This window comes from Trichosurus vulpecula, chromosome 7 (genome assembly GCF_011100635.1).
Source record: "Trichosurus vulpecula isolate mTriVul1 chromosome 7, mTriVul1.pri, whole genome shotgun sequence".
In the NCBI taxonomy this organism is placed as follows: Eukaryota; Metazoa; Chordata; class Mammalia; order Diprotodontia; family Phalangeridae; genus Trichosurus; species Trichosurus vulpecula.
In genome coordinates this window covers 160,776,185-160,803,513 of record NC_050579.1, presented here as the reverse complement: position 1 = coordinate 160,803,513, position 27,329 = coordinate 160,776,185, and the positions used below count along the sequence as shown (strand labels likewise).

Genomic DNA, 27,329 nt, shown 5'->3' with positions numbered 1-27,329 from the left:
AATCATTACATGTAAGAAAAACTACCTTTGAGCGATTTTGTTAGTCAAGGAGGGAAATCCTCAAGCTCATTAAGCAACTCACTTCATTCTAGTGTTTTTTAGTTGCTTCCCCAACTACACTGTAAGAGCTCCTGAGAGCAGGCCCCTTTTGTCCTGCTTTGTTTCTCAGCGGTTAGTAAAGAGCCCCATATTCCAGCAGTTCTTAACAAATGTCTATTAAGGATGGCAACTTGATGAATCAAGTCAGCACCCTTCTCTACTTATTTGGGAAAAAGTACTACTCCCCCAGGTAAGTCTGCATTTAAAATGAAATCCGGTACAGGGAATCTTGAAATTAGTTTTCAGTCCTCAAGCTGGGACATATGGATAGAAAGGAACTTGCTCCATGTGAACGTAATGGACTAACATTGTACTGTAAGAAATGACAAATGGACATTCAGTGAAGCACAGCTAGACTTACACAAACCGATGCAGACTGATGTAAGCCAAACCATGAGAGAACCATCTACACAATGACTACAACAGTCTGAATGAATGAACAACAAAACCCCTGAATATCATGGAATTATAATGACCAAGCTTGGCCTTGATCTCCAAGAGATGAGAAAATGCACCTTCTAGATTTTGTGTACAGTGAGGGTATGGGGCAGGGGAGGGGGAGGGGAATGCATATGCTGTCAGCAGGCACAGAAAATGTCTTGGTTTTTGCTGGTTTTGTTTTTTAATCTTTGTTGTAAGGGAAGTCTTGGTGAATAAGGGAAGGAAGATGATGGAAAAGCAATAAAACTTTAAAAAAAAAAAAGGAAAGAAAAAAACCATCAGACTACCAACGGAATTTTTGATCAAGTTAGCTTTAGTCCCATTACTATCTATAATCTTGTCTGTCATTAAAATTCATGGAATCATAGAATTTTAGCACTGGAAAGAGCCTTGGAGATAACGGCTGGAATCCCTAACTTTCTGATGAGATCCTTCTGCTTTCCCAGACTACATTCTCATTCTCCTCCAAATGAAAAAGGACAAACCAGATCCTAGCAAAAGGACTTCCTTCCAAGTGTTCCTGTTTAGACTCGGTGAAACCAAACTTATCATCATCCTCTCCCCTTCTCTCTATCCAAAGTAGATGAATCGGAGTTTGGGAACTGATGGTAACAGGAATGTGGCCGCTACAGAAAGGACATGTTACCTTCTCCAACTTGAAGAGCTATTTTCCCAGCCCTGTCTGGTGTGCTCAAAGAGAGAAGGCCTAAAGCACCCTGAGGGTCATTTCCATCTGTGGGCTGCTCTTCCAGTTTCTCAACAGTGCGCTTAGCAAGCCTGAGGCTCTTATGTGGAGGCTTCAGTTCACAATGCAGCCACCTGATGGCGCCCCAAAGTGCAAAATGAACTTACAGGTGAGGCTTTGCACCATGATTCTGTTTATGGCCAACCCAGGGGATGTGCTTTCTCTCAAGGTCCTGGCAGCTCCAAGCTACAGAGGTCATTCAAAATATATGCAGAAACAAAGTAAAAAGACCAGGGCTAATGTACTTGTTCTGCAAACAAAACAACTAGCATGGCTAAATGAATTCAGGGGCCAGAAGGAAGGTGGTCCTTTCATGATTCTGAACTACACAGTGGGATGGGATAATTACTACTCCTGGACCCTTCCAAGCTCTTTTGAGGGAAATAGAAAACACTGCTGATGGTTCCCAAAAGATCCCTTCAAATGGGTGTTCACTGGCAGAACATAAGTTTATTCACTCAAGAACTACATTGTTTTAATAAGCTTGATGGGAGAGTGTACTCAAACCCCATTCGTCCAACAAATATTTATGGAGCCCTTGTATGTTATGTGAAGGGCACTTTCCCAGGTGACCTATTTGTTGTGGTACACATACTGGATGTGATGAGCACCATGCAACATCACTGGAAATGAAATTAACTATTCAATTCATCAAGAAGCAGGAAGTGACTAGTTGTTGACATTGGCGCGTTTCAGAATCAGATTCCTGGGCAGTCAGAGCACTGAATGGTTACAGCAGTCATCAAAATGAACACCAGACTACACAGATAAATAGATGACAACAGTGAGATAATGGCAGCTCCAATTCAGCTAACTACAGACTAGAAATGAATTATTACAAAGGTAGGAAGAAAACCTTCATAGGACTATGACATGGAAGCCAAAGGAGAGACTAGGATAGAGGAAGTGGTGGCCAGCTGGAACAACGAGTGAAAGTTCTGGAGGATGAGGAATGAGAAAAGATGCTCGGATTTAGCAATTAAGTTGGCAAGTTAGTTGGTAACCTCTGAGAGAACAGTTTCAACAGAGTGATGGAGTTGGGGAGCTGTATTACAGGAAGCAGAGGTAATGGGTGCAAACTGTTCTACCCAGGGATTCATCAAGGCAGGAAACAGAGCGATAGAACCATAGCTTGCGGGAAGAGCCACATCAAGAGAAGGTTTTCTCCTTTTATCGCCAATGAAAATAAAGGAGACGATCTGGAGTCCCATTTGGATCTGATGTCTATTGCCAAGAATTGACCCGGGGAAAAGGCGCAGAACTAGAACAATTTATACAAGAACAGCAACAGTGTCAAGAAAAACATTTTGAACGACTTAACTCTAATCAATACAATGACTGGCCATGTCTGCAGAGGACCTTACAATGAACCACATTCCGCACCTCGTCGCAGAAAGTGGGGAAGGTACCAGGTGTAGAGAAAGAGTTATTCTTGGAGGTGGCTGCTGTGTGCATTTATTATGCTTATTTGTTACAATCTGCCCCCCTTTGCATTATTTTCTCTAGGGTTTTTAACTTGGGGTGGGTTTGAGGTGGGGAATGGTAGTTGGCAATAGTGATGCAAAAAAAAAAAAAAAAGGCAGGGGGGGCCCTACCAAAACATTTTTTAGGAGCTGAGATGAGAACAGAAGGAAGTTCAGAAGGAAGCACAGACAAGCAGGATGGTTTTGAAAGTAATGTGTAGAATTTATTAATATTTTTAAAAAACAAGCTGTATAAAAGGAGGGCTTATGGTTTCATACAAAACTAAATATGTTCTTCTGTGTAGATGGAAATGCTCTTTTTCTGGTGTTTAAATTTATATTTAAAAATATTTTAAATAATTTTAAGACACCAATTATGCCCACCATCATAATAGTACCCTGACAGGTAGAGGGCCCAAACAACTATATCAATGGCTAGCATATTTTCCCTTCCTATGACCCTAATGCTAGTGATTCAGTATCAATTACTTCCTCAGACAAAAGCCCTTTCTGTATGCCACCTCTCCCTGTACTCTCAAGCAGTGCTTGGCACGTAAGTAAGCACTTAGACGTTTTTTTTTTTTTTCCATTCATTCATTCCCACCTAAGTTCTATTGAGGGCTTTCTCCAGTCATCTCGAACTCTATCTCACCACTGCATCCAGATGGCTCTAGGAGACAGTGAGACTGGTAACTTTGCACAGCCCCCCTCACTTAAGTCCAATTCATTTGCATGTCATGGCATCACCTTCCTGATGTCATGGTCCTCTTCAAGAATGAAGGACAAAAAAGAATGAGCTGCTCCACTGGGGACCCAATTGGCCTGTTCCAGTTGGGCAACCCAACTCCCTGCCTCCCTTCTTCCCTTCTTCCTTCCCTCCTTCCTTCCCTTTCCTCTCCCTCTGTCCACATTGGGTATTGTACCTTAGGGTGTCCAGCCCAAGGAATGTAAATTTTGATCACTGAAACCTTAAATATATCTTGGGGTTTATAGGCTAGATTTCTTTCTTAAGGACCATGCCTTAAACCCAAATCACTCTGGCTTTCATTGATTGGCCAATGATAGTCCCAGCCCAAGGGGTGGTGGGGGGTGGGGTGGGTGGGTGGGTCATTGTTTGGGCCCCAATTGCCCAGAGTGAATGTAAAATAGCAATTGTTTCTGTTTTGGCAAGAAACCCTGATGGTCATCCCCTCCCAGATTGGTATTATTTTTTTTTCACTAGGCAGTAGTCACTGAATGGACATTGCCTCAGTCAAACTGAAACCTGTTAAAAACCTTAGCTTAAAAAGGCCATGGTCTCCCACTGCATCAGGGAGCCATCTCCAGTCATCCTGATCCATATCTTGTCACTGGACCCAGATGGCTCTGGAGGAGAAAGGAGACTGGTGACGCTGCACAGCAACCTCCCCCTTCAAATCCAACTCAATTACAAGTCATGGTGTCACCTTCCTGATGTCATGGTCCTCTTCGAGAATAAAGAACAAACAAGTTCTATCCCTCCATGGTCCATATCCTCTTATGCCCTCCTTTGCCTTTGTGCCTTCTGGAATCTTCACTAAATCAGCAACAAGATTTCCTTCATCCTCAGCCTCTTCTTGGGCTCGTGGAAACTCACCCTATCAGTGCTATTAGCTTCTCTATTGTTCCTGGAGCCTTCTCCTTTGATTCTCTACCACAATGGTCAGGAAGAACTGGCTCATCTTTGCTCCCCATTGTCGCCTTCAAACACTCCTTCTGCCACTGTTACTGATCAACCTCTCTTTCTGTGAGGTTCATACAGGACTGCAGATTTAGGGTCATCTAGTGTGATGCCTTCATTTTATAGATGAGAAAACTGAAACTCACAGACATTAAGTAACTTGCCCAAGGTGACAGAGGCAGGATTTAAACTTGGGTCTTCTGATTCCACATTTAGCATTCTTTCCAGCAACACACTGTACTTCATCTCTATCTATCACTTGGTCTGGATCCTCGTTGCTCTGATGTGCCAGTTTCCAGGTCACTCTCCCTGCTTGGGGAAAGAGTTCAGAATCTAGTTCACCATCTTGTTCTCTACCACAACTCCTGACTTGAACTTTGGGACTTCAATAGATAGAGATAAAGAGAGAGATAGAAAGAGAGAGAGATATATATACATATATCTATATATAAAATATATAGATATACACACACACAGATAGATATAGAGATATATAGAAAAACAGATATAGATATAGACACAGATGGATATAGATGTAGATATAAAGACATGGAGCTTTATACAGTCACAGAGTGATAAAGATACAGAGATATAGACACCAAAGAGATATACATGCATAGACATAAACATAGCTACATACAGATACGGTTATAAAGATATACACACAGACACAAGAAAGAGATCTATACAGATGCATAGATATAAACGTACAGACAGAGATTATAGATTCAGACATAGATATAAAGGTACAGATCTACATAGACAGACATAAAGACATGGAAACAGAGACACAGATATAAAGATATAGAGCTATGTAGAGATATAGATGGATAAATAGACAGATGGATGTGCCTGACTTCCCATTTCAATAACCTCTCCAACCCCACACATCATAACTAAAACCCAAGGGGCGCTCTAGGGTTTGCCAAGGGCTTTACACGTCTTTATTCATTTGCTCTCCCTCTGGGAAGCAGATGCTCTTGTTTCCATTTTGTAGATGAGGAAACCGAGGCTGAAGGCCATTAAGTGACTTTCTCAGGGTCGCAAAGCTAGAAAGTGACCGTAACGAGAGGCAGACCAATACTCCCCACTGCACCGCCTAGCTACCCAGAAGGATGGTGATACCTCAGATTCACCATTACCCATAACTACGGTACCTCCATGATTCTATGCTCAGAAGATCCCTGTCCGGTCACAATTCCCTCCCCTTCCTCTTCCCTTTTGTCCTACTGCTCCTAAGTCCAGTCTTCATATTCACTACAACCTCTAGTCCCTCCACATCTCCCTATACTTCCTTCCATTATCCCTGCTCTCATCTTGGTCTCCTCTTTACACAGGCTTGACCCTATGGTTGACACTGCAGGTCCCTTGACCTCCCTGCCCAGCACCAATCTTCAATGATAGACTACTGGTTGGGCACTGAGATAGAAAAAAAAAAAAAGACATGTTCACCTAAAGTCTTCTAGAACAGTAGTGTCAAACCCAACCAGAAATGGGAGCCATAAACCACACACAGGAATCCCTATGGGCCACATGTTGACTTGGAAAACTATATATTATCTATATTTTATTATATTTTCATTTATTTTGTTAAATATTTCTCAATTACATTTTAATCTGATTCAGGCTGCACTCAAGAATGTTGTTTGATACTTCTGTTCTAGAAGATGTCTTACACAAAGTCTACACAATTCCCTATTCAGTCCATCAACCAACAGGTACTTATTATGAATTTACTATGTGCCAAGCCCTGTGCTATTGATGTCAAGGTTTTCAGATGCTCAGAGACGGAAGGGACCTCTGGGGCTATTTGGTATAACCTGTGCCTGAATAGGTATTGTCTCTATAACCTACTTCAGTGGCTGTGTAGTCTTTGCATGAAGACCTCTAATGAGAGGGAACCCACTATAACTGTATTAGTTTCTACTTCACAGCACTCAATCTTTTCCACAAGAGTAGCATGAGACTTGGTCTAACGCTTTGGGCCAAATCAAGGAAACTGTATCTAAAGCATTCCCTCAATCTATTTGTCTCATGATCCTGACAAAAAGGAAATTAGATTAGTCTGACAAGACCTGTTCTTGATGAACTGGTCCTTTGTGATGGCTGATTTCTTTTTTACAGATTTGCCAGACATGCCTTTAATAACACATTATAAGAATTTGCCAGGAATTGAAGTAAAAGCTCACTGGCTTAATGGCTTACAGATTCCACCCTCTTCTGTTTTGAAAATCAGGACACGTCCCTTTTTTTTTTTTTTAAGCTCTGTTGTACCCCTCCCAATGCTCTCCAACATCAATGCCTTAGCTCCATCTCCAAATGATGCTATTTACAGATTATACTGCACTAATTGTCCTGAGCTCCAAAACACAACAAAGCCTATTTGGTGAAATCAACCATGTCATCAAAGAGACTGGCCTTACTCTCTTCACTAGAAGAGAAAAACAAAGTAAATTAAAAAACATTGCCCAGACCATGACAAATCTGTCATATAAGACATTCTACTTTGTAAAAATATAAACATACATTATATGTAGCATATAAAGATATACATTACACAGGTGTATATATATATATATATTTTAATCAATTTTGTATAGCATGCACACATATGTATACATAATGTATATGCAGAGCTCTAAGTTGTAGAGAAATTTCAATCTATGCAAGTGGAGCTAGTTCTCACGCCAGAAAATCCCCACACTGACAAAATTGGGGATGTTTTGCATATTCATCCATTCATACACATCCATCTACTGATTCATCTATATAGTCAAATCAGACACTGTGAATAGGCAATGAGCTGTGACATTTGGAAGATTATACAGTACTTCACAATGATCCCAAGATGCTTATTAACATAAAAGCCATCTCTTTAATGTCAACATTATCCCAGTGACACCATATAGTAGAACTCATTGAACACCATGACCTTGTGAGATCACTGCCAAAGATTCCACTGCCAAAAGCAATGGAAAGGTTCATGTTAGGCAGCAGGATTACTGCTGATGACTTATATACCTGAGAAGTAGTGTAGAAGACATTACAAATGACATGGGTGAATGGAGAAAGGAGGTCACTGACACTAGGGGAAAGCTCAGGGATCAACAGTTCAGGTACTAGCTTGGTACTCCTGAGTCATTAAAAGAAGTAGAAGAAGGAACACTAAAGACATTCCGTGAATCATCCATGGAGAATTTATGGAAAGACAGAAACATGGATGGATTGTGATCTGTATCAGCAAGACCAGGAAATATATCCATCAACACAGCTGTGAAAAGGGGGAGAATCTAACCCGAAGTCTGCCACCTACTAGCCATGTGATGTTAAACAAGACCCTTGACCTTTCTGGCCTGAGTTTCCTTATCTATAAAATAGGACAGCTAGATTAGGTAATTTAACATTCTATGATTTAATGAACTTGTGAAAGATCTATGTGAGATGAAAAATTGGGAGAGACTAAAGCCTGAATTTATCTCTGGGCTGCTTTTTCATTTCTACCTGATTTTTTTTTTTGCTTTCTTTCTAGCTATACTTTAGATATTAAATCAATTTTGGCTTCTTTCCCACTCAGATTTCACCTGTTATTTAGCCCTTACTTATTCCCTAGGTACTTTCTGATTATTTATTCATTCTTACTTGCAACCCTGAAGAGACAGATCATCATCATCTTACCCATCGTGCTGGGAGAGAAACATGGGCATACATAAGTCACAGGAGATTAGGAATTCGATTTCTGAAGCCTCAAGCCTTTGCATAGCACTGGCACATTAAGCCAAATGTGATGAGTGGGAGTCAACAGGGCATAATAGAAAGAACACTGGAGTCAGGAGACCTCACTTCTATCTTAGTTCCAATACTTAACTTGCTGTGTGTCACCCTTGGTAGTCATTTAATCGCTCCGAGCCAGTTTTCACATCTATAAATTGAGGAGTTTGTCTGAATCGGTACAAAATAAAGTAATCAGATCCCAGTGAATGCTATATACATGAAAACAATGTAATGGAAATGAAAATCACACTGAACTGAAGCCCAGCACTGAGTAAAGGTACTGACCAATCTTAGCCCTGGAGAAGAGATGAGGAAGCACTCTGAGTAGAGGTTGGGAACTTGGGGAACAAAATGTTTACAGTCACAGAAACTCGGTAACTTATTAGGTTTTCTTGGGAGTGGGTGGGTGGACAGAATAGGTGATACCCAGTATCATGTAATTTGCTTAAAGGCAATGATCACCCCATTCGTGCATTTGTATCCTCAGAAGCAGCATGGCATAATGGTTAGAGAGCTGGCTTCAAAGCCAGAAGACAGGTTCAAGTTCCACCTTGGATTTGAACTGGGTACTGAGAACCTAGGCAATTCACTTAAACTCTCAGCACTCTAGGCAGCTCTTTAGGACTCAATTTGCAGAGAAGGTGCCTACCCGCACTGGTAATAATAGCTAAAAATAACGGCTAACATTATATAGCACTTACTGTGTGCCAAGCACAGTGTTAGGCACTTTACAACTATTATCTCACTTGATTCTCACAACAGCCCCAAGATGCACACATTATTGTGGTGCCCATTTTACAGAGGAGGAAATTGAGGCAAGCAGAGTTTAGGTGACTTGCCCATGGTCACACAGCTAGTAAATCTCTGCAGCTGGATTTGAACTCTGATCTTCCTTGACTCCAGGTCCAGCGCTCTATCCACTGCACCATCTCGCTGAGTTTCCTCACGTAAGAGTTGCCTAGTCACTGTCCCTATTCTCAATGTCTGGCCCATAGTAGGTATCTAATAAATGCTCACTGATATCTGGAAACGACTGGTATGTAAAAACAAAGACCATCAATCACCTTCAAATAAAAGAAACTAACACAGAGACTCCCCCCACGCCCCATTCCAAAAGGGAAAGTTGCACTGGGGGATTTCTGAGATCCCTTTCAACTCTGAGTCTGTGGAAAGAAGTTGGCATTCTTTGATACAGCTGAGCCTATACGTGTGTTCTCAAGTCTCTTTAAAAGAGAGACATGTTTCACCTTCATGATTTTCCCCAGCCACTCCACTTGTACATGAAAGCCACAAAATAATTTTATATTCTGTCATGAATACATTTTTTGGCACGAATGCCAATCTACTAAATCCTAAAGGCTTTTGTGGAGCTCGGTAACAAAAGAGGCTCCAAGACTTCAAGCTAAACCCACCGTAGAAACAAAGACACTCTGAGAAACAGGGAGAAAGCTAGAAAAGTCTGCTCCTGTGTTTCTAGTCCATCTCTCAGCATGAAAACAGATGAAAGGAAACAAACTGCAGGGAAGTCATAAATGATTTATAAATGGGCTAACTTAATCCTATAATCAAATGAGAGGAATCTTTTTTTTTTTTTTTGATGCCTGATAAGGCATGTTGTATTGAGGCAAAGAACCTAAAAAGATTGAACACGCTCTGGCCAGCAACTTCAAATAAGAGTGCTGCTTTTTAGCCAAGGCCCTAAGCAAAGAAACAGAATCATCCATGATTCTTGCTTGGGCCTAGCTCCTCAGATTTTTATGGTATCTTATGGTCTATTCCTAGGGATGGAAATAGGAAAATTTTAAAAGTAAAAATATTAAATTTTTCTCTTGGAATATGAAGGGACCAATCTCTAGTGATTCTAGCCAGCAAAGATAAGGCATAGCTTTCCTATCAAGAGACAAATTTTAGGCAGGACAAGAAAACCAAAGAGCTTTATGACATAACCAATACACAAACAAATTGCTATCAGATTTTTCCCATATCCGAGAAGAAAATTTAGGTGTGGAAACTTATTAAAAAATCTTATTAATACTGAAAGCCACATGTTATCTATGTATTCCTACTGAATAAATCATGAAGAATAATGGATGGGCTGCCGTCTGATATAAAAAAATAATTTCACTTGAGGGTTTCTGGGGATATCAGAATGTGAGGACAAAAATGACACATTTTATGATATCATCAGAACCCAGAGATTAAATTTTTCCTCCAGTTCACTGAAGCTCAGTTCTTACATACATATAACCATTTTAATAAAGGCAAGGAACTAGGGGGAAGAAAAAAATAAACTCTGTTGTTAATCTGGAAAGCTTTGTCTTAATAAAAAGTGCATTGTTCGTTTTCACAATGCCTCTCACCTCCCTTACAGAAATCCTAAATACAGGATAAGTAACTTTCCTAAAGTCACACAGCTAGTTGTTAGGGAGTATGGTGTGATGGGCACTAGACTTGGGAGTCAGGGGGAACTAGGTTCAAATCCCAGTCCCGACATTTAATAGTTATGTGACCCTGGGAAAATTCACTTAACCTCTCTAAGCCTGTTTCCTCACAGGATTGTTGTACTTGGTAAGTGCTGGTGAAATGTAAGCTATACTATTAACAGAGTTTATACCAGAAACAGGTGAAGAGGCTCCTAGTCCCACACGTGTGGTGTGTGAAACGCCATATACACCGTAGTTGTGCCTAAAACATTTTAAAATTCCACATGAACACACATGGAATCGGAAGAAAAGATGGACAAGGTCTTTTCCCCTAGGTATGTTTGTCTAACCCAACTCCAAAGTGTGCCTGGGGAGATCAAAAAAACCTACCTTATCTATCATGATGAACTCAATCAGTGCCGCTCACTAACTACAGGGCCGACGTCCAGCTTTTGTTTTTGTTTTGTTCATTCGTTTGTTTGGAGGGAGTCAGGACGAAGGGAAAAACACAGCAAATAGCTTTAATATCTTCTGGATAAAGTGAGTGCATGAAAAGGCCTTAGCCTAAAAGGGCCAGGGTCTCCCTTTGCATCCTGGATCATCTCCAGTCGTCCTGAGAATATATGGTCATTGGATCCAGATGGCTCTGGAGGAGAAAGTGAGGCTATTGACTTTGCACAGCCCTCCCTCACTCAAATCAAAGTCAACTCCAAGTCATGTCATCATTTCCCTGATGTCATGGTCCTCTTCAAAAATTAAAGAACTAAGTCACAATAAAAGATCTCCAGACTTCACTAGAGGCTTGCATGATGTTATTTCATAGTATTTGAGCTAGAAGGGACCTCAAAAATCATTTAGTTCAAGGCCTGAAACAGTCTTTAGATGGGTCTAATGAAAATTAGGCACTGGACCTTTTTTTTAAAAAAAAGTCAAAAAATAAATAAAATAACATAAAATAAAATTTAATAAATTATAAATAAAAATAAATCTTTAAAAAGCCATGCTGTTAGCACCTTTTGTTGTGTTTTTCACGAGACAGAACTCCAAGCTAATCTGATGCAGGCAGATAGTTGCAGAGAGGAACTTTCTCTAGAGAAAGTCCTTCCCAACCTCCCCAAACACAAAAGAAATCAAGCCTTTAGGAAATCACATGCATTTGATGTTGTCCATGTGTCCCGTATATGCAAAAATGGTCCCAAATGTCACCTCTGTTAGGCAGCTGTAGCAATTCCTCTTCCTTTGTGGAATTTCAGTGTCATGGATTTAGAGAGCTCTTGGAGGTCATCCAATCCAACACCAGAAACTAACATTTAGAAAGGTAAAGTCACATGGCTATTAGTGATGTGAAGTAGGATTTGAACCCAGGCCTGTCTTGTATCCTGTGCTGCCTTTCATTTTCCTTTCCTCTTCCCCCAACAAGGGGCACCATGGAGGAGGGCTGATTACCTCCAAAAGCTCCTGACATCTGTCTTCACAACCTCTGCTGTTCCCAGCGCCTCAGCCCTAGTCTAGCAGCTGCAGCCTCAGCGTGGCCCAGCTCCTCTGGCCCCGCAGTGGTGCTATCCTGACACTGTGAGGAAATTAGAAAGCAGATGCTTCTCTGAAATATCAAGCAATCTTTCTTCAGTCCTTTGAATATCCAAAGACCTACTATTATCACCTATGTGAGTCCTTGTCTTTCCCAAGAGTATCTAAGAGAAAAAAAGAGGAACATATTGCAGGGATACCTTACCCAAAGTCTATTTTTTATCACTAAAAATAAAAACGCTGAGAAGCCATCCCAAGGTCTGCATGCTTGCTTGGGGACAGGGGAAAGGAGAGAAGTTGGAGAATATGTTGTGAGTCCCCAGTGAGTCACACAAGGAAAGAAACTGGCCATGCTGTTCTGAATGCTGCTTTTGTGCACCCGTGTTTCCTCTCCTGTAGAGGGAGGACACTACTTGTCCCACCTACCACCCAGGGCTGTCATGAGGAAATTGCTTTGCAAATCTTAGTGCTACATAAAAATAATCTAGTATCATTATTACAGAGGCAATGTTGTATAATGAATACAGCGCAGAACTGAAAATGAAGATCTGGCTTCAAATCCAGCTTTTCACCTCTAGGTGGTTCAGGCACAAATCCCCAGGACTTACTCATTAAGTCAGAGATGGGTTTTGCTTTGCATTAATGGAGGAATTCTTTAGGAGACAAAAATCACAGATTATAATTCTTGTTAACAAACTCTGGTTAACAAACAAAACTCTTAAGTTTTCCTCATCTACAAAACGAAGGCATTAGACAACAGGTCTAATGCTAGGCTCCCCTCCTGCTCTAAAATCCTGATTGCCATGAAATACTGTTGGAAACAATAGGTGGTAGAAGAGGAAAGAGAAATTGGCAAGTCAATCTCTGGGACTCTCAGCAAAAAAATAAATGGTGTAGAAAAATGTCTCCAAGGTTCACAGTGGCAGGAGTCCCAGCCCCTTGTGATTTCTCACTCTTCCCTTTTTAAATATCTTTCACTGCCCGTATTACCTCTCGCCTGCTAACCCTAGCTCCCTAACCTGCTGAAGCCCCTGCCCCAAGCCACTCTTACCTCTAGGTCAGGGGAAGAATGTCAGGGCTAGAGAAAAAGGAGAGGAATATGTATGGAGGATGTATTCTTGGTATGTCCAAAGTATATCCCTAAATCTATTTTGTCACAGAAACACTGGACTCAATGGTTAGTTCCCACAGTAATACTGCACACAATACTGTCTTTCAAAAAACCTGTGATTTCTCTTACACTCACTGGAGTGGCAAAGTTAGTCAAAAAATTTAAATTAAAAAAAAAAATCCAACACTGGTAGGGTTGTGGGGAAACCGGGCACTCTAATCCAGTTGACTCTCATCATTCATGGTAGTTATATGCTACAAAGTCACCACGAATACTGAAGTAGCAAATACTGAAGCACTGTCGTGGGGGAAAATACCAGGTTAGGTTCCTCTGAGCCTCTAGTCACAGCATTTACTTTGGCACTTTGCAGAGAGGCCTCCATATGGATCGCAGAACTGCCTCTTCCTTTTTCTGGACATACTGTATTGTTGATTCATTAACACTGAACTCATGGCCAAGAGTGTTATAACTCACACCCCAACAAAGCTTATCAAACACATGTTCTCCATAGGGTACATCACAGCCTTCTTCTGCTTAGGAACACAAGACAGCATTTCAGCACTACACTTGGGGGCCATTTTAAACCACAGAATCAGCAACAAAAAGCACAAAAACATGAAGAACATGGCCCTAAACAAACCGCAAAAACTGCCTTCATATAGATGAAAAATGTCTTCATATTGTTTAAGGTAGGACAGCAGAAACAAGAAGGCAGAGAGCCACTTTGTTCAACCTCAGCTGGGGACGTGGGCACTAGGGCTTTGTTTTGCTGCTCTGCACATGTCCACAAATGATTGCGAAAGCAAGAGTGTTGATTTGGGGGTTACAAATTTTTTTTTTTTAGCAAGCAGACAAATTCACAAATACAGAATTCACTAGTAATAAGGGTCAACTATATGTTACTGGTGGAATTTTATAATACTCTGGAAGGCAATATGGCAAGATATAATGTCACAGAACCGATCGTACCTTTTGAATTAGCAGACAAATACCCTAAAAAGGACCTATTTGTACTCGAATACTAACAGCTGTTCTATTTGTAATGGAAAAATGTATTAGAAACAACCTATATGTCCAGTGGTAAACTTTTATTATAGTCTGTTAACTTAATGTGAAATCATGGTGCCATATTGAAGCCAGAAAATATGAAATATACAAAAAAATGGAAAGGGGGCAATACTAGGTGATAAGAGCAACAGAAGTAGAACGATATAAGAACTGACAACTCTTGTTTAAAAATGTTTTTTAAACAGAAGAAAGTCAAAGATAGTGGAACTTCACACAGAACCTAGAAAGGGGCTGCCGACTATGTGCCAGGAACTGTGTTAAGTGCTAGAACAAAATGCATTTGTTTCTACTTAGTTATAAAACAACTACTTATAATTAGCAGGTCTATAAGATTTATTCCTCATTCTGTATGTTTCAATGATTCTTTGTTTTTGTTACTGTCTCAGTTAATTAAAGTAAAATGAAAAGATCTGTAATTTCAGAGGGCACTCCCTCAAGTGATGCAGTTCATCACCTCTTCATGCCATAGCAGACTAGTTCTAAGAGCTGCTGGGGTCTAAAACATTTCCAGCTGAGCGGTCAAGCCTCCGGTGATAAGCCTTCTCAATCTCTGTCATCAGACAACAAATATCCAGGCCAAAGTCAGGCTTAGAATTGAAACTTTTTCAGCTCAGTAGGACCTGCCAGAGGTTTCAGCCTCACCATAGAGGAGGATAAAATATTTGACTTAAAGTCAAAGGACCCGGCTCCCCAACCCAGCTCTGCTATTTAGAAGTTATAGAACCAGAGACAAGTCACTTAGCCTCAGTCTTCTAAGTGGCAAAACAGAGATAATAATATACAACTGACTTCACAGAGTTTTTGCTAGGAAAATCTTTTGTAAATCCTCAATCAATAAGCATTTATTAAGTGCCTATTACATGCCAGGCACCATGGATACAAAGATGAGGGTAACAGCTACGAATAGCAAAAAGTGAACAGATTTGAGAGATGTTATGGAGGTAGAAAGGCTGAGATCTGGCAACCGACTAGATACATGTGATGAGGGAAACCTGAGTGACTGGAAGGATAGTGTTGACCTTAATAGAAATCAGTCCTATGTAGGCCTAATATTTGAAGAACCCAGATGCTCATCTACACCAGAGCATGACTTTTGTACAACACAAACATCTATGGGAAAATATTGTTTATTTTCCAAAGAGCCAACTCAGAAATATATTTTTTGGAACATGGTACATTTATAAGTTTAAGCCTGCCTGCAAATGTTCCAGATGTCAATGGACCCACTCCGCATAAGTCAATAGCTGATCTCTAATGTGAATGATGCTTCTGAAACACTTGCTGGGGGAAGAGAGGTGGGGTGGAATTCAAAATCCAACAATATGTCTGGGTTCCTACCGTTTTCCACGACAGTTCTTGTCATTCAGCCCGCCAACCTTGCTCAGAGCAGACCAGGCTGTGAGAGCAACGTAAGGCAAGGATGCAGCTTCAGTGTGAGTGAGACACTTGGGCTTATGAGACACCTATATTTAAAGATAAAAAGATCAGGGACAAGCAGTTATTTACATGTTCATACCAAAATAAATTAAATAAGCTTGATTTTAAGTAGGGATAGGAAGCAGACCTGTAATTTCATTGATAGAGGGAAGTCCTATGAGTTGACTGATGAGGGAACTTCCTCTATTAATTACCACAGGGCAGCACTTTCTCTACAAATTATAGTCTCAGAGAGGCACCTAGAGCTCTGAGAAGTCACTGACATGGCCAAGATGTGCCAGGGCAGGACTTAAGGCCTCCCAGCTCCAAAAGCAAAGCTTTCCTCTACTCCACGTTACACTGGTCTTTCTATAAGCTGCTCAAACTGTCATGTATGATTCTATAGTCTTTGTCATTCAAGGTTTAGGTAAGAGGTCTTTCAAAGCCCATGGCCTAAAGCTTCCAAAATTATCCCTGAAGTCTTATAACCAAATGAGTGGATCTACTTCTTAGACAGACAGGTTCAATGGAGAGTTTAGGCAGACCACCTATGATTACTTTACTCCTCATCAAACCATCATTCACTTAGGTGAGAAACAAAAGATTCCCCTTCCCACCCTCTATCTGATATCCTGCCCTCCCCTACCCTCTTCCCTCTGCTCAAATATGCAGCTTCCTGGCTTCCAAGAATGAGACAACAAGAACATGGGTCCTGTTTCTCACGTAAACCAGGGAAACATCTTGAGCTCTATTCCAAATCCCCACCTTAGAAAGCCAGGACAGTCTACAGATTCAAAATTCAGCTTTTGTCTTACAAAAATTCCTTTTCCTCCTCCTTCATGAGGACTGCCCCCAAAGTATGTATGAGGCCCAGAAACAAGCCAATGCTTTCCAACAAGCATCTCTGATTTCATGAAGTAATTCTTCATATAATTACCTCATTTGCACTGGCTACGACAAACTCTGATAGAGTGCCCTGTTTCCATGGAGGAACTGCTGCCCACACCTAAAAAAAAATCCACATATAAACATAAATATTTTAAAATAAATTTCTATTCTGATCCAGTGAAGCTAAGAGAGCTTTTCTTTCTCAAAACATACCCTACCCTCTCCAAAAGTACCCATCAACAGTACACTGATGTATACTATAATCAAAATTATTTTCAAGTGGGAGTCAATCTACAACTTAGTATGCTTCAGTGGGCACAGCCTCACCACACTGGAGCCTGGTGCCAGAACATCCCACTGTATTTGTTTTCTCGCCAAAGAACAAACTTAAAAAAAAAAATTAAGTAAGCAGGCTGAGTGGTGTTGAAGTAGTTGAGAAAAGCTGAAACCAAATAAAACCCAGCTGGCTTAAAATGTTCATTAGCAAAAGAAAATTCCTAATGAAACTGTAGTGCTAAAAACAAGAAGCAATTAATCTGAGGATTTATATCCATAAATTTACATCCATAAACTATGCCAGACTTTTAGCAATTTTAAAAGTGAAAACCTATTGGATAAGAACTATCATTTAAGAGCTCCTGCAAGAGATGAATAGCCCCAAATGTTAACTCATTAATTTATATATAAACATATCTCCCAGATATTCTCCCCTTCTCTCCCAAAAAAGGTATGGATTTAAGAAAATCCAGTAATCAAACTTTTGCCCCAGGGGGCAAGAAACCTATCTCGGAATTCCAGATAATACTAGGCTGAAAGGAACTTAAGAGCTATTCTAATCTGACTCATTTTATTGATGAGGAAACAAGTCTAAAGAAGTTACATGACTTATCAAAGATCTCATGGGCAGTCTATGGCAAAAGCAGGAAAAGAGTCCAGCTCTCCTAATTCCTAAACTGGATGTGTATGTGCCACCAAGAGTGCCTAGTACAACAGACTGTCCACAGCAGACTTTCCAAGGAATGAATGCTGATGAATGAAATTATTTTAGAATTTTAAAACTCTCCCAAGGAAAGGCCCGGGGAAACACTAGACAAAGAGGTCAGAAGCAATGTGAACAAAATAAGCCATCAACAGGCAGTCCCATTGATGATTATGTTCTAGAATGAAGTCACCCAAAAAGAAATTTCAAGGCATAAAAACAAAGGTAAAGCAGGTAAGAGGCAGGAGCAGTATTGGGTTACATTACCTGATCTCCAGGTTTGAAATAGGTGACAGAAAGCCCACATTCCATCACCACGCCAGAGACATCACGGCCCAGGGTCAATGGAAATTCTTGTCCAAGGTCTTTCCTAATCAGTGGATCACGCTTCATATTTAAAGCTCTTGCTCCATACCCACCTATAAAACATGATTTATCAATTTTCCCCGTTTCATGAAAAGAGCTAGACAATTTTAAATACAACTGCAGAAGCACAAAATAGAAACAAATGAACTTTAGCTCCCTTGGCTACATGAGGTATGATGAAATAAAATGGATTCAGACAACTTTAAAGCAAAAAATAACTTTGCAGTTCCTAAATGCTTGGTTTATGGAAGAGGGTGGACTAAGACCCACAGGGGTGAAAATGCTTGTTCAAGGTAAACCAGCTAACTTGTGGCAGGGCTGGAACCAGAAGCCAAGTCTCAACTCAGTAATGACTCTTCAGAAGACCAAATAAAGACCACACTAGGTTCAGCATTAATATAGTGAACTTCTGGGAAAGGGAAGAGAGGGAGCCACGTAGGCCCTTGCCTAAAGAAAGGTAAACTGGCCCCAGTTGGAAATGGAACATATAAAAGCTCAGGCTGATCAGAGTGGATCCAGGTCAGGAGAAGCCACTGCACCTCCAGCCTGGGAGAGATCAGGAGACTCAGTTTTAAGATGGAGGGAGGAAGGAAAGAATGGAAGAAGGAAGGGAGGGAGAAAGAAAGGACACCAAATACAGATGAGTATTGGGGCATTCAAAGTAGTCACCTTAGGAAGCAACATTTTTTGGTCCTTCCCTTTTGAAAATGACTTTAGGGTCTAAGGCATATTCTTTTGATTATTCTCAATAGTGACAAATCTTTGCCTTTGAAAAAAGCATTAGGCGTGGGGTCAAGGAAAGCCTTGCATTTGAATTCCATCTAACATGTTAGCCAGGTCACCACAGGCAAGTCACCTCACATCTCTATGCTTGTTAGTTATTGTGGAAATCAAGTGACAGAATTTAAAGCACTTTGCAAACCTTAAAAGTGCTACATAAATGCCAATTATTGCCATCAGGGGATGGATTACATTTTTAGAAATGTCTCAGATATATTTAGAGCCAAATCTGGTATATAATGTAAATAGCCAAGTGGAACAACATCATTTTTTAAACAAACCAAAAAAGTTAACAGCCATAAACAAATACAACTGGTTTGTTTTTTTTTTTGGGCGGGGGGGAGGCAATGAAAGCGGGGATATTAACCGGTTCTAAGGGTCGATTTCAAAAAAGGAACTTGTAAAACATCATGACCAATGGCACTGACAGCACAAGTATACAACCTCCCACGGTGACCACTTCAGAAGGGACCTTTTGGCTGTATAAATATTACGTGTTTGTTCATTAAAATCTTACCATTTTAGCTCTTGTGCCATCTTAGTAACAACTTATCAATTTCCATTCTACCCAGAGAGCCCTGGCTAAAGCCCAGGTGAAGAAAGAACAGGCAAAAGTCCAAGCAGCCTGACTGTGAACACTGGAGGCCAAGATGGTCACATCTGGCTGATGCCTTCAGAGATGAACAACCCGGCCAGGGCTGTGCCCCCTCTCCTACATGATTCAGATCTCTTACCCCTATGATTTAAGACTCTTAACCATTATTTGAATCCTCCCTCATCTAGGTCATCCCATCTTTCAATGCAATGTCTACCGGCCTGAAATCTATGCCTCATGGATCCTCTTGACATTCTAGACTGACTGCCTTCGGTGTGACCAAGTATAGTACTTACAAAATAAATTATTTCTCCTTTTTTGGTTGGAAAAAAAAATCTTATGACTTTAGAATCACATTTTTCATTTCTTTTAAAGGGTCAGAATAGAAAGCAAACAGAGTTGTCTCCTATTCTCAACAGGCCAACCACTCAGTTTACAGTAACTCAATAAACAAGGCAAAATCGTATTATCTAGTCTATACCTAATAGGCTGTGCTACAGGTCAGCTGGGTGGCACAGCGGATAGAGTGCTGGGCCTGCTTCCCGAGTTCAAATCTGGCCTCCACACTTACTGGCTGTGTGACACTGGAAAAGTCACTTAAGCCGCCTGCCTCAGTTTCCTCATCTGTAAAACGGCTATAATCATAGCACCCTTAACCTCCACAGTTGTTGTGAAGATCAAATAAGATACTACCTGTGAGCCGCTTAGTACATGGCCTGGTCCATGGTAGGTTAAGTTACATGAGTGTTAGCTATGACCGCTCATTATTTTTAGACATCATCTAGTCCAACTATCTCATTTTATGCATAAAGAAACTGAGACCCACAGAGGTTAAGGGACTTCCCCAAGGTCACACAAGTATCAAGAGGATTTGAACCTAGGTCTTCTGATTCCAAATCCATTTCCACTGGATCACCCTGATTCAGAGACCACTTCTTAAAGGCTCCAGGTAGATGACCACCTGCAGACAGTCTCTCTCCCAAATGGATGTCCCTTGGTGAATCTCTGAATGTTAGCACATCTTCCACCTTCTTTCTTCATGTATCATCCCAAAAAACCATATATCCAATCTTCTGCTAAGTCCTAACCTTTATATCTTTATAACATCTCTTACAAAAGATCCCTTCTCTTCTCTGACACAGCTACCACTTATACCCTTACACCTAGATTATTGCGACAGCCTTCTAGGTGGTCTCCTTACCTCAATTTTCTTTCCACTCCAGTGTATCTCCCACCCAGCTGCCAGTTTTCTTCCTAATATTCAGACCCAACCATGTTACTCCATTACTCATTAAACTCCATGGCTCCCTATTATTTCCAGTATAAAATGTAGAACCTCTGCTTGGCTTCTAAAGCCCTTCACTACACGGCCCCTTTCCAGACAACAATCCAGTAACATGGGTGCTCCTGCTGTTCCTTGCATGCCCCATGCCATCTTCCAAATCTGTGCCTTGTTAAGAACTGACTCCTGATGCCTGGGATGCTCACCCTCCTCACCTGTCTCCTGGCCCCTCCAATCCTAACTTCTGCAAGAGGCCTTTCCCTGCACCCCTTCCCTGAAATTGCTTCCAGTTTATTCTGTATCTATCTTGTATGTCCATAGTTGTTGGCTTGTCCTCTCCTCCCCTTGGAACGTGAGCTCTCTGACAGCAGGGCTGTTTTTGCCTCTTTTTATCCCCAGGGTTTAGTTAGCATAGGGCTTGGCACATGAGTGCTTGATAAATGTCTGGTGAGTGACTGACTCCTATGTGGCAATCCTAGAAGTCAATCCTCATTTGTAAACACGTCTTACAAATTCTCCACCCCCCTAAAATGGCTGCCCCACATAAAATGCTATTTGCTTAGGGCTTAGCAGTCTAGAACAGAAAGAAGCTGTGAAAAACTGAGGGAGAAGGAATAGGGGAGGCGAACAGATTTTCTGCCCCTGGATCAATTACCAGAGCAGGGAGACTACTATTTAAGGGTGCTCCTGCCCCAAAATATCTCTTCTCTATTGCTTTTCTCTGTATCCCTTGACCTTAGCATGGTGCCTTACACACAGAAAGCGCTTAATAAATGCTTATCGTCTGTTATAAACTGCCTGAAATGCCACCAGTTAGAGATTCTTCTTCATTAATAAGAATCTTCTTTCCAAAAACACCAATTATTGAGGGAAGGTTGTGGGGTTTGAGGTCAGTCGCACGTTATTCTGCATTTATTTGATGAAATTGATTTCCCATTGGCCTCTAGGTGAGATAAGCCCCGTTGACCAGACTTTTTGAAGAGGAGGAAGCTGAGCACTTTAGAGGTGTAAGCAAGCTTGGGTGAGATGCCACAATGAGACTTAAGGCACTGTGAACTCCCCATGCATCCTAGGATGCCAAAGACAAATTTCACTTATTTTCAAATTTTTGCCCAGGGTAATACTTTAGAAGGGGTCCATAACGGTGGAGGAAAGGGGGAAAAGGAGGACAAAATTTTCTATTTCTTCTTCTCTGTTATACCCCATGGCCCTCACTTCCCTCAGGATCATGCCATTAGGATTATAACACATCCTTATTAAGAATTTAATTTAATTTAAAGGCTCATGTGGGAATCTAATTCCCACTTATGACACTGTTTCTATGGGAAAGTGTTTCAAACCAACTTAATTTTTGAAACACAAGCTATATATTATTTGGAGTATGTCTGATTTTATGATCTAGTCATACTCTCCCCTCACATCCCAACCCCCTTTCTCTCTCATGACAAAAAACGTACATCCATAGGCCATTTCATTAGTGTTCAGGTATATTCTGTGACCAGTGAACGAAATAAAATCATCACCACCACCACCACCTTGGCATTCAATATCTATTGGACAGCACCGTGTATTAGGAAGAGCCACCTTAGACTTTGAGTCAGAAGATCTGGGTTTGAATCTTACCCTCTGTAACATACTTGCATTATCTAATTTAAGTCAACAGTACTTAATTCTACAAGTATTAAGAGTACACTTAATGTGGCAGGTTATCATGGCAGGCTCCAAGACAAACAGGTAAAAATCTAACAATCGCTACTCTCAAGGAGCTTACACCTGGAGAGGAAGAGGTTTGAGGTGTGTGTGGGGGGTGAAAACAATTAAGTACTACTTATTCACTGAAATATCTAAGGGATGTAGGCAGCAGAAGCAGGCATTCCCCAAAGCAGAATTTCAGTTGATATGAAGCTATGAGGTTTTCCACCTCTCCCATTAGCTGAGATACACTATATGCTATTCTGATAAAGGTCCAAATTGAATTGCCATCCATTCAAACTAGTTAACTAGGTCCGCAGTAGGGGCCAAATAAGTATCTCTGATACACTGATATATCTGCAGTTAAAAGAAAAATCTCAAAATCTCAAAGTAGTTTATACTTGAAAATGACAAACTTATTTTGTGGCACAAAATGCTGTGGAATGAAGGGGTCAGATCTGTCTGGCTAATTTAAGTTGCCATCTAAACTTGTTCAGAGAAAGCCAGTCCTAAAGATTACGAAGGTTCTGTGGCCCTGATGTTTACATGACCCTTATGGCAATGGGAGCCTTATATCTTGGTTAATACAAAACAAATGTTGCTTTGATTCCGTTTAGATTTTAAGGCTGTCATTCTTCTTAGTATTTTCCATGATTATCATTTTATGCCCATCAGTTGCTGCCTTCCTTTCAAAACAGATTAAACAACTTTCTTGCTTTTTTTTTAAAGTCTCAGGAAATTACTGACTATTGCAGTTGACAATGTGGTAAACATAATTTAATCCCCACCACCACCCCTAGTTATAATTTCCTTTCAGGAAAAAATAATGCAATCCCTACAAGAATCTATGGATTGGGAATGCGACTGAGGCAGGGAGCACCTTAGCAACAAGACAGACCAACCTGGAAATGGCAATCCCTATGACCATTAGCTCAAAAAAAGTCATTTAGTCTCATGGATACCACATAGAAGCAAAATCTGCTTGTTAAATAGCAGCCAACAGACCACTGATTTGTTTTTGTAGATTTCACTAGGGAGGAAACAGAAGTGTACAAGTTTTAAATATAGAGCTTTAAAAGATAAAGTACAAATTTGAGCCCGAAGTCAAAGTAAGGAAAGCAAGTAGATATCTTATATAAAGTCCAAGCCTCTAGTTTTACAGGTGAGGAAAATGAGCTGAAATGTTTAACTAACTTGTCTGAGGACACACAAGAAGCAGGCAGAGATGGGCTCTATCAACACTGAAAAAGAACTGGCTCTTGGAGGCTTAAAATCTTACCTGTGATATCCCTTAGGGTGGCTAGGTGGCGCCATAGTGCACAGAGCACTGGGCCTGGAAGCAGGAAGATTCCTCTTCCCAGGTTAAAATCTAGCCCCAGACACTCCCTAGCTGTGTGACCCTGGACAAGTCATGTAACCCTGTCTGCCTCAGTTTCCTCATCTGTAAAATGAGCTGGAGAAGGAAAAAGCAAGCCATTCCAGTGTCTTTGCCAAGAAAACCCAAGACCCCAAGAAACAGGGTCACAAAGAATCAGGGCTGAAATGACTGAACAACAACAAAAGACAAGGGGCTTGGACTAGATAGTTTCTGGGGTCCCTTTTAGCTCTAGAACTAAGATTTTCTGACTCTAAATTCTTCCATTTCACCATGAGGATCTTAGATCCAAATTAAAATAACTATCTTAAAACAAAAATGTTAAAAAAATTAACTATTTTAAAATAATTTCTCATGTGGCTGCACTAATCTGGGACTTCTCTGACTTTTCCACTCTGCCCCAGGATGCTCATTGTTGGGAAAACCTCATCAACCTGCAAGGTCCCTTCAGTCCTGGCTCTCCAGCTCAACATCCCTCTCTGACCCTCTGGAGGTCGGAGCTCAGCTCAGAAAATTTCAGGGCTCACCTACTCTGGGACTTCTCTTACTTTGTCCCTCTCGTAAGCTGCCTTTTCCCACACCCGGAGGCCCTCTCTCCAGCTCCTTTGGTGTATCTTCCCCCCATTAGACTGAAAACTCCTGGAGAGCAGAAGCTTTCTCTTTTCCACATTTGTGTGCCCAGCACAAATTCTCAAGTCATTATGAGATCTTAGACATCCTAAAAGCTAACTCCTCCATTGTGAGAGAAAATTAGGGTCCAAAGAAATACAATGATTTGTCCAAGGTCAGGCAAGCAAATGAGTAGCACAGCCAGAAACAGAACCCACATCTCCTGCCTCCCAGACCAGGCCGCTTTTCAACCACATTGTTTTCTTATTGGGCTAAAAAAAAAAAATTACCCTAAGAGAACTATGAGCAGTACAGTCAATTTACAGAAAAGAGGGGAAGACATGATTCCTACTCTGAAGGAGCTTACAATCAGAGGTTAAGAAGAAAAAACAAAACAATAATAAATATGTATCAATCACTTACATGTAAATTGACATCGTTAATCACTAAAGTACCTCATCCTGTCATTAGTGCCATTTAGTTTACTTTAAAAGGGATTCCTGCATTCCCCAAAGCCTACCTATTCATGCTCCCCCAAACCTCTTGGCCCCCCAAAGTCTAGAAGTACTCTTTCACCCTTTAAAAAAAAAGCTGCAAAGTCTAGTAGCCAAACTGGGACAATAAGTAAGAAAGCAAACAATAGCAGCATTGAAAGCCAGTAATCAAAGGAAGGAGGAACAGGTAAGAATGTTTTACTTGTTTCTCTAATCAAATGTCAAACCATACCAGGAAAAAAAAGGAAAATAGGGCTCATTGTGAAAAGAAGGTAAAAGCTGCAGAAACACATTCCCACTTTGGCTGGTGCAGGAATAAAGCAAAGTCACAAGGTTTCAATTTATGGATACATAAATCCCCCATTGTAGCATGGTTTATTATTAATCTTAATTTGGTAACTGATAGGTAAATACAGAAAGGTTAGTCCCTCAAACATAGCTAAAAAATCTGAAGGGATCATTAAGGGATATATTGTGGAGGACTTATAATGGCTGCTTATGAGACTACAAACAGTAGCAACAAAGATTCGGGAGTCAAAGTCAGTATCACGTAATAGCTTATTTAAATAATATGGAGGCTAAATGCCCTGCAGTTTACACGGCTATCTATTTTTTAGATGAAAATAGCTGACATGAAGTCATATAGCACTTCAAAGTTCACAAAGCCCATTACGTACATCTAATTTAATCCTCACAACTCTGATGCAGGTATCAAGTTTTATTTTCCCCATTTTATAGGTAATAATGAACAGAACAGGGATACTAACTGATTCCTAATCGTGGCCCGTTAATATACTTAATGTACTAGAGCTTTTTAAGTCACTTGCCCTCTGACATCATATCCAAAGATGTGACTAAGTTTTCCACAAATCTGAAGATGGAAGCTTCCTTAACAATTTTTCCAAAGTGAAATTAACATCTATTTGTAATTTCACTTTGTAAATTAATTTTAATCTAATTTGTAATTGTAACAGAGTAATTGACCAGTTCTAACATTCCAATAAACTTTGGTGAACCATATTTCTTGTAAACTTTCACCTAATGCTAAGCTTTGCAAACGCAGCTCACTAGTATTATCATTAGGGAATTATTTACCACTCAAAGAAAAAGAGTGGTGTGGTGGATGGAGGGGTTGGCCTTGGAATAAGAAAAAATGGGTTTAAGTCAGTCTAGGGCATACTTGCTTAGTCACACCACTTAATCTTTCAATGCCCAAGATTCCTGCAGACGTGTTAAGGTGCTGATCTGCATGGTTGGAAGGAGTTTTCTCACAAAGACATCACTGTACTGATGAAATCACAAGTCTGGACCCAAACCAGGTGTACCACTTACACATGGGAAATTAACGGAGTAAATGAGTTGAAACTGGGCAAAGGGCCACTAAGTTGCAGAGACAATAAGAATAATCCTAGCCTCTCTCCTTTCTCTTAGTTTGTTGCTTTCTCCAGTAAACTAATAAAACAAATCGTGAGCAATGAACATGACTGGCAAATAACAATAAAAATTCAAATCTTAAACGAATGTAATTGTAGCAGGAAAATTCTATGACCTGGCAGAGACCTCAGTAAATCTCCATGGTCACCACAGCTGGTCATTAAAAAGGGGACCTCTGTGACCTAGTATTCTAATCCAACCCCCTCATTTTACACATGAGAAAACCAAGGCCCAGCTGATGTAATTATAGTGCGGAAACTCTAGGACCTGAAGCTGGTCTCAGTAAATCTCCATGGTCAAAACAGAGGATCACAGAAAGAGACATCTGTGGTCATCTAATCCAACCCCTTAATTTTACAAATGAGTAAACTGAGGTCCAGACAAAGCACATAAATGACAGAATTCCCACTCGAAATTCAGTATTCTTTTCACTATAAAATGTGAAAACCCTTGGTTGCAAGTACAACCCCACCCCCTCCAGTTGATAATTTATGAAGAAATAGAACCCAAAAGAGTTTGTTAAACATAAAAACTGACCAAACTTACATCAAAAGAGAACATAATCTTTAGTGTATTTTATGCAAGTTCCAATTTCAACAAGGTAGTAAAAGGGCAAATTTAAGGGACTCAAAATCAAACGTTTGAGTTTTTTGTTTTGTTTACATTTGACCTGTTCTCAATCTGTACCTCTGTACAAGTTTTCTATAATAGGACACACCAAAAAAAACCCTTCAATACATTAATAAGTTTTAGGAAAAAAAACTTACTTCTCATGTTAACATCTATAGGGTTTATACTGGCAGCATGGACCTTAATAATGACTTCATTTGGATAGTATATGACAGGAAACATCATGTTCTTTGTGAATCGGAGCACTTCATTCGCCCCGTATTTATCGATCACCCAAGCTGGCATGACAGTGCTCCTGGAAGCCGTGGTGCTGATGTCTCTGACCCGCAAAGGTCTCCCCAAAGCTCTGCATCTCCCCGGGCAGAGACCGCACGCCCTCCTCAGCACAAGCATCTTCAGAACCTCCATCCCCAGGTACGGACTGCCCACGTGGTTCCAGCAC

At 40.6% G+C, this 27,329-nt stretch overlaps 1 protein-coding gene across 3 annotated transcripts in view; it reads right to left on the bottom strand.

The window, feature by feature from the left end:
• Positions 1 to 27,329, bottom strand: part of RTN4IP1 (reticulon 4 interacting protein 1) — a 62,760-nt gene that overhangs the window by 34,634 nt on the left and 797 nt on the right. For all 3 annotated transcript variants that reach the window (XM_036765928.1, XM_036765930.1, XM_036765931.1), the window contains 4 exons: positions 27,025 to 27,329; positions 17,898 to 18,049; positions 16,701 to 16,769; positions 15,686 to 15,810 (listed from right to left, as the gene is read on the bottom strand). The exon at positions 27,025 to 27,329 is cut by the window's right edge and continues 1 nt beyond it. In XM_036765928.1, the coding sequence (XP_036621823.1) occupies positions 15,686 to 15,810; positions 16,701 to 16,769; positions 17,898 to 18,049; positions 27,025 to 27,295 (617 nt within the window). In that variant the 5' untranslated portion in view covers positions 27,296 to 27,329. The remainder of the gene's footprint in view (positions 1 to 15,685; positions 15,811 to 16,700; positions 16,770 to 17,897; positions 18,050 to 27,024) is intronic.